This window comes from Macadamia integrifolia, chromosome 9 (assembly GCF_013358625.1).
Source record: "Macadamia integrifolia cultivar HAES 741 chromosome 9, SCU_Mint_v3, whole genome shotgun sequence".
Taxonomy (NCBI): domain Eukaryota; kingdom Viridiplantae; phylum Streptophyta; class Magnoliopsida; order Proteales; family Proteaceae; genus Macadamia; species Macadamia integrifolia.
In genome coordinates, this window is record NC_056565.1 from 34,504,011 (window position 1) to 34,511,759 (window position 7,749).

At 38.1% G+C, this 7,749-nt stretch overlaps 1 protein-coding gene across 1 annotated transcript; it reads left to right on the forward strand.

Annotated features, from left to right (window-relative positions):
* The first annotated feature begins 2,641 nt into the window (after nt 1-2,641).
* LOC122088527 ((R,S)-reticuline 7-O-methyltransferase-like) lies at nt 2,642-5,514 on the forward strand. Its single transcript, XM_042657821.1, has 2 exons — nt 2,642-3,856; nt 4,855-5,514. Exons 1-2 carry the CDS (start codon nt 3,056-3,058, stop codon nt 5,149-5,151), a joined length of 1,098 nt encoding a protein of 365 aa, XP_042513755.1. The 5' UTR covers nt 2,642-3,055; the 3' UTR covers nt 5,152-5,514.
* The last annotated feature ends 2,235 nt before the right edge of the window (nt 5,515-7,749 follow it).

A 7,749-nucleotide genomic window follows, 5' to 3' on the forward strand; every position in this document is an offset into this window, starting at 1 on the left:
AGGAAGGTAATCAAAAAAGAAAGAAGAACTCATCTTCTTTCTTTTATCACTTAGGAGCCGTGGGAGATGAAAGTCTCATGCACGATTTTGAATGAGAGAAAGAAGTGAGGAATCCTCTTTTCAATTTTGACTCTCCCACTTCCACATTTTCTCTTTTATTTCAATAGAAAAGAGAAGGAAAATTTTTAGGCATCGTTGAGATACTATACAATTTATGGTGAAGGAAACACCCATGCATCTAAGATCATCAATATTCCCCGTATGTGTTGAGGTTGAAAATACCCTTCACTGTTCCTGTGCCCATCCAACACCAACATTGACCATCAGTGCCAGAATTCCTACTTCACTGTGGCTCAAGGAAAACGTGGTCCATAAGTTTATATCACTAGCTTGAACTTTGCAGTTTTCATCAAGTGGATAGGTTGAAGAGACAAGCCCAGGCCCAGATTCAAGTTTACTTAAACTCAAGGCGTGGGACCAACTTCACGCCAAACTACCATCCATTTGTCCCTTCAAATTAAGAAGTTATTTCATAAATAGGCTTTATGGAAGAGGCAAGCACAGGCTAGATTCTCTGGGTTTAACAAGGGTTGGACTAATTTCAGCCCAGACCCCATTAATTGGGCCCGTCCATCAAGGAGTCAGGTGTTCTTTATCCATTGACATTCTTTAAATTTAAAGGGTAATAAAACATAGTGAGAGGGTTTCCTCGCTGTCACCATGGGAAGGAATCTTTAGACGGATGGATAAGGTTGCATAAGGAAAAATCAAACATGGGTCACATAACTTGGCAGTGATCTTTTACTCTTTTATGCATATGGAGTAAATTTTTTCCTATCGGATTGAAGTTCACTACGTACTTTATCTTCGGATTTATGAACACTAGAATAGCTTAGTAGTAGCAGCTTCAACTTGAAGAGTTGGCGCTTAGAAGCGGAGGTTGTGGGATTGAACCCTATCGTACAACCCTGAGGATTAGTCGAGGTGCACGTAAGCTCGCCTGGACACCTTGGTTAAAATAAAAAAAAATAAAAAATAAAAAATAAAAAAAACCCGTAACTGAAGTAAAACTCAATCCTATGCTTTATGTGAAGGCTAGGGAAGCTTATCATTTTGTGGAAAACAGATCTGGCAGATTTTGAGTTTTTTGTTTTTTGGGTGAAATCACAGCCTTTGTGGCTCATCAGCATATTTTATAGCTAATCAGCTATTGAAAATAAATTTATTAAAAAAATAATCAATAACAACTTAAAATTTTAAATTGTTTATTTTTAATTAGAGGATTGAATATTAAGATAATAGCTTTTGCTCACGATTCTTTTAAAGGCGGGCCCATTTTGTAACAAAAATCAAAACATCATGGGGTAGTTGGGAACGCCCTCTTGTATCCACGTCATTACATGTCATAATAAAGAAAAGGTAAAAGAATCCTATGAATTTGGCGTAAGAAACGTTAGATGCACGCTAGGTGGGGCAACAAAAGTATAAATAAGAGCATTTTCAGCATACGCAAGGGCAGCGTAATCTTTTGTACACCTATCTGCTATGTCTAAATGTTTCTTAGGCCAAACTGATGGGATTCTTTCTTCACAAAAAATGAAAAAAAAATGCCACATAAACATAAAGATACATCAGTGCCGATCAAGGTTTTAAAACTCCCGATATATCTCAACTGATATCAATATGAATTGGATTGATATTGGTTGGGATTGGATTGGATCGGATTGGATGAATTTATCTCTTTAAAAAAGAATTGTTTTGGTTATTTTGGACTGTTTTACCCTTATACCTTTTTAGTAGATCAATACGAATTGAATTGGTGTTGATGATCGATCTTAACCGATACAAATTCAATCCATACCATAGTTCAAAAATTCAGCGAAATCTCAGATATTTTGATATATAATTTTCTATTTAAATAAAATTGCATACAAAACACAAAAAGACACAATTTTCGTCAAATTTCAGTCATCTCGTTGAAATTTCGATCATTTTAATAAAAAAAATGTATTATTTCACCTAAATTTGGATCATCTGCATCACTTCATTTCGCTTAATTCGACCATTAACCCTCTAAAATAGTTAAACAAAAGACATAAAAAAGTATATTATTTGAGAAAAATTTTAATGATTTTAAAACTTCCAAAACGTAGAAATAAACGTGTTCTTAAACCTGGATCCAGACAATCCCGACCCAATTTTAAAACCATGATGCCACATGCCAAAGTTTGGTCGGTTGTTTGGGCTTTCCTTTCCGCAGTTTCGTCACACTTTTATGTTTCTAACCTTCCACATGCCAAAGTTTGGTCGGCTGTTTGGGCTTTCCTTTCCGCAGTTTCGTCACACTTTTTTGTTTCTAACCTTCCACATGCCAAAGTTTGGTGGGTTGTTTGGGCTTTCCTTTCCGTTTGGTGGGTTGTTTGGGCTTTCCATTCCGCAGTTTCGTCACACTTTTATGTTTCTAACCTTCTTGAAAAATGATAAATTTTTAATACTTTCTCTCTCTCTCTCTATCTCTCTCTCTCATTTCTGTCCGATTCCTCGTGATGTCCTGGGTAGGTCTGATGGTCTGTCTCTCATTATTATAGTCATCACATGTCTAGGTGACCTGGGGAAGCATGCCCTGATCTTTCGTTTTTTTTACTTCCATGTATATCATTCTTCACCTTTATAAGGACTGAAATTATAATAAATGTTTAATGTTTACTTGCACAACTAGGTGATTGTACAATTGGTGGTTGAGTGGTTCCAATCTCGGCCTGCGGGGCACAATGGGATAGTGTAGTAATAAAAAAAAAAAATGGAAAAACAACGTGACTTCATGGACACCATGGGTGGTTGGAACTTGGAACTGGGTCATGGTACAACTTCAATTTAATAGTACTAATAGAAACAAATGTATACACTATATTTTGCATGCATTCCCATTACTCTTTCATGAGCTTCTCTCTCTTCTCTGCTTTTCTTCTTTCAATTCTTGACTCCTCTTCTCCCCTCAAAGATCAATTCGTAGTCACTCAGAGTCAGGCAGTCTTAGGCAATCGAGAGAGGAAAGATGCTGACGAAGCAAGAAGAGCTAGTGGAGGAGGAAGAAAGAACACTTCAAGGGCAAGCAGAGATTTGGAAGATAATGCTTAGCTTTGCAGAATCCATGGCCCTAAAATGTGCGGTTGAGCTACGGATAGCCGATATCATCAACTCCCACGGCCATCCCATTACCTTGTTGGAGATCGCCGCCAGCCTCGACTCTCCTTCTCCAGACGTCGACTACCTAGCACGAATCATGAGGCTACTGGTGCACAAACGCATCTTCACCTCATCACAACCCATAGCCGACGACGGCTGCAGCAGCAAAGAAGCTGTCTATGGGCTTACCAACTCCTCCAAATGGCTCCTAAGGGACTCCTCCGAGTTAAGCCTAGCAGCGATGGTGCTAATAGAGAACCATCCATCGTTTACGACGTCCTGTCATTACCTTAATAAATGTGTCCAAGAAGGTGGTGTGGCTTTCCCCAGAGCTCACGGTTGCGACGTCTGGGACTTCGCTTTGGCCAACCCAGAGTTCAACAAGCTCTTCAACGAGGGCTTGGCCTGCACTTCAAAGGTTGTTCTCAAGGCTGTGTTGTCGGCATACGGAGAAGGGTTTGCAGGTATGGGATCAGGGTCGGTGGTGGTGGATGTGGGAGGAGGGACTGGGATGGCGGTGGCGGAGATCGTGAAGACTCATCCTCATATAAAGGGAATCAACTTTGACTTACCACATGTCATTGACACTGCACCCCAGTACCCAGGTGTCTCTCACATCGCAGGGGATATGTTTGCCTCCATTCCTAAAGCTGATGCTCTCTTCCTCAAGGTAACTAACTACCAAACTCTCTATTCTCTTCTATCTTTAACATGAATCAGATGGATAAATTTGGATCCGCTGCCCGATAATTCACCTAGATGTACATGTATTGTGAAGATTCAATAACTGACCCTTATTATTATTATTTTTTTTCATCTCTTATACACGCTTTTAACGATAGAAAGTGGGATAAGTGTTGAATTCTTACACGTAAGTTAGAAGTGCAATATGTGAATCGAAGCAGCTCGAATCAGATCCCTCATGTTCCCTTTTTGACAATGACAACACACAACATGTGTAGTTCCTCTTTTAGGTGATCTTTGGGTTTTCCTTTCTCAATTAGGGTTTTCGTACACCTTGACCTGGACAGATGGACTCCACTGAGCTTCTCTCTATGATGCAAAGGTCTATGGACTTAGTGGAGTTCATGTGTTCTGATCAAGGTGTACGAGAACCTGATCTTGTTGAAGTATCTAATTCAAAAGCTTAAGCAATTAAATGGATAAATCCAACTGGTATATGAAGTCATCCAGTATTCAATGGAAACTATCTCATTGTTATTAAGAGGCAATTCCAATTGCGGATTACTTGGCGAAAAGTGCTGCTGGAAGTGGATCTATTGTCTCTTGTCCCTCTTTTTCTCTTTCAATGCTAGATGAGATTAGAAGGGATGCAGAGAGTAGACCAAGATATAAATTTTCTTAACTTTGTTTAGTGGAGTTATGGATCTTCTTCCTTGCTGATGGCCATGCCGAAGGTGAGGAGAGGACCCCAAGATCTCAATCTCCTCCATGCTATGTAATTTTTTTTCTGGTGTCTTCCTAGACCCAACTTGTATCTCCTTTTTTTTTTTTTTTTTTTTTTTTTTTTTTTTTTTTTAATTCACACGATTTTTTAGTGCGAAAAAAAAAATATATGAAGTCATCCAAGATTCCAAAGGTAGAAAATATAAGATGATTTCTAACACTAATGCCATCTCTCTTATATTTCTTTGCTTACATGTGTAGTGGGTACTGCATGATTGGAGTGATGAAAACTGCATCAATATTTTGAAGAATTGCCGAAAAGCGTTGTTAGAAAAAAGTGGAAAGATTATAATTCTTGAAGTGGTGTTGGAGCCAGAAGGTGAAGGCTTATTTGCTGAAACTGGATTGGTGTTTGATTTGCTTATGATTTCTCACACTGGTGGTAAAGAAAGGACCAAGATAGAATGGATGAAGTTGTTGGAGGAAGCAGGATTTCCTCGCTATAAGATCATTCAGATTCCAGCTCTACCATCAATTATTGAGGCCTACCCAGAGTGATTTAATTTCTTGATATGCTTTGTCTTCGTACCCTTGGCAAGGATATATATCGAATGTGTACATTGGAATAATAAATCATGCATGTGATCTATGCTAGAATTGTCTCTATCATTAGATCTAAATTGTGTTAGTGAATAGGGTAAGTGTTTTCTGTCCAAGAGTTAGCAGCCTTGTGCCTGAACACAAGAATGCCCCCAAGAGGGGCTTGGTGGTCATTGTGCCCTCTTATCTGTGGCATGGGGCAGCTTTCAAATAAAAAATTTGTCCTTAGTGAATAATTCCAATCCCCAAAGGTCCATTGAATAAGTTGTTTAATGATTATGGATTAATAAATGGAATCAATCAATAGTAGTTGGATATGCATATACATCTTGAAAATGGTGGCATATATATATATATATATATATACACACTAGTAAAAACACAAGTGCAAATGCACGTGTTACAAAACATTTCTTTTAGTGTGTGTTTGTCATGACAAAAATTTCCCATCCATCGTTTTTTCACTTTTTTCATACACGTGCAGTCTTATGTTAGGAGGGGGGAGAGAGAGAGAGAGAACTAATGACCATTGAAGGTCTAATAAAATTTATTAGAAGCAAGGGCAACTGATGACTACTTTAAAGCCCTTCTTGCATTACATTCAATGCTGCACTGTCGAGGGTAGTTCCAAGTTTAACTTTAGTTAGAACGTAGACTAAATACTCTCCTGTCGTAGTTGTCATTATACAATATTACATGGTAAGGTGGAGTTATTTTCCTTAATTTTCTCCAGAACAAAGAATAGCCAACAATTCAAAGTTATTACATTCTTTATTTTTCCTCCTTAAGTATCAATGAGTCCCTTACCCCATTCAGACATACAGAAGACTGAAAAAAGGTACAAAAGAAGAGAAAAAAAAAAAAAAAAAAAAAGCAAAGGCAAGGGAGAAGAAAAGAGAGGGATAGTGCTGAGATGTCTCTGAAGGAATATTATTATACAGGGGAGGCAGCACGAGTGGCAACATTGGAAGTATTTAGTAGTCCCTTGCACATGCTATGAGAAGAAACAAAGTTCCCTTACTTTGACAAATGGTGTAAGTTTGTAATGTGAACCTTGAAAAAGTTGACGTCGTGATAGGGTTTGAAGTATTATGAGTATACTTGACAGTGAAGACAATGTTCAGCAAGTTCTCTCAAGGGATCTGCACATTGTCAAACACGAAAACATGTTGTGGAACACCAATTGAATTCATGGATCTTAAAATTTTAGAAAGTCGCCTACTTTTCAGTACATACTGGAAAAGGAAAGAAGGTTAATGGGTTCAAATCGACATTTAAATATACGAAAAATAAGAAAGGAGGTTTCATTTGAAATGGGGTGTCTTTAAAGGATGAGGTTGCAGACAGTTACATGGAAATTATATTCTTCATTCCTACTTGGAAGTAGAAAAGGCTGGGAAAGATATGGCAATGGAAAACCCAAGAAATGGAGGTTGTAGACATGAGCAATATCAATGGGATGAAAAAAAAATCTTAAATTATAGGTCGAATTGAAGCTGAAAACAATTGCAAAACAACACCAACATTGTTAAGTTTGCCTAAAATTCTTGACCTGTTTTGAAGATTGATCCGATCCGACATATTTTGGTGGTGACCTGAATGAGAAGTTTTCTGAGATCTGTGATGAAAGCAGAGCAATTGGGCCGATAGGTAGACCCACGACTTGGAGTATATAATGTACTATTGTCTTGTTGAGAAAAATCATTGAATTTTAGGGGGTTTTTTGAGCTAAGGTTTCAGGGCAAGTTTTCTCGCCGCTGCTTGGGTGTAATTTTTCTTTTGCATGGTGACACATCTTCTTTTTCGCCTGAGGATGTAGCACACCACACTGGTGTGTAAACCTTGTTAAATCTCTGTGTCGTGCGGATGTATTGTCTATTTATTTTTGTATTTCTTAGTGTTTGATCTAACAAACACCTAAGGTTGAAAACAGAGGACATGAAGAACTAAACTTATCTAACTCTCTTGGGAATGATGGCAGAGATTGCAAGGACTCACAATCTTAAACTGTTTTCTTAACTAGATTACCAAATTCTTTCCACATAGAAGCTTTAAAACAATAATCCAAATATGTTGTTCTAGAGAATGACAGAAAAGTGGTGGAAAGGATAAGAAAGTGAACACAACGAGTATGACTAACACAAATTTTCTTTTTGAGGAACTGGTGGAAGAATCAAATGAAGATGAGATGAATATTTTTCGATCTGATGTCTGGTGATAAGCACTGATCATGGAGAAAAGAGAAAGGGAAGTGACTTGTGTGACTGATACATGCCCAAGATCTAGAGCGGTTTCCTTATTGATGATGGAAATGTGAGTGTGCATGTCTTCAAATTCAACATGTATGATTGCTCTCAGAGCTTGGTTTCAAAGGAACCCTGTGAGGAGTTGGAGGAAGAAGCCAACATGGTCATTGTTGTAGAAACTCTTCCAACATAATAATTCTCGCTGATAGGAACCATGGAAATAGGAAACTCCCAACATGTTCCTCATCTTCATTGGATCCAACAAAGAATAAAGTTACCATAGAAGCAATGAAGAAAACAAACGATGCAG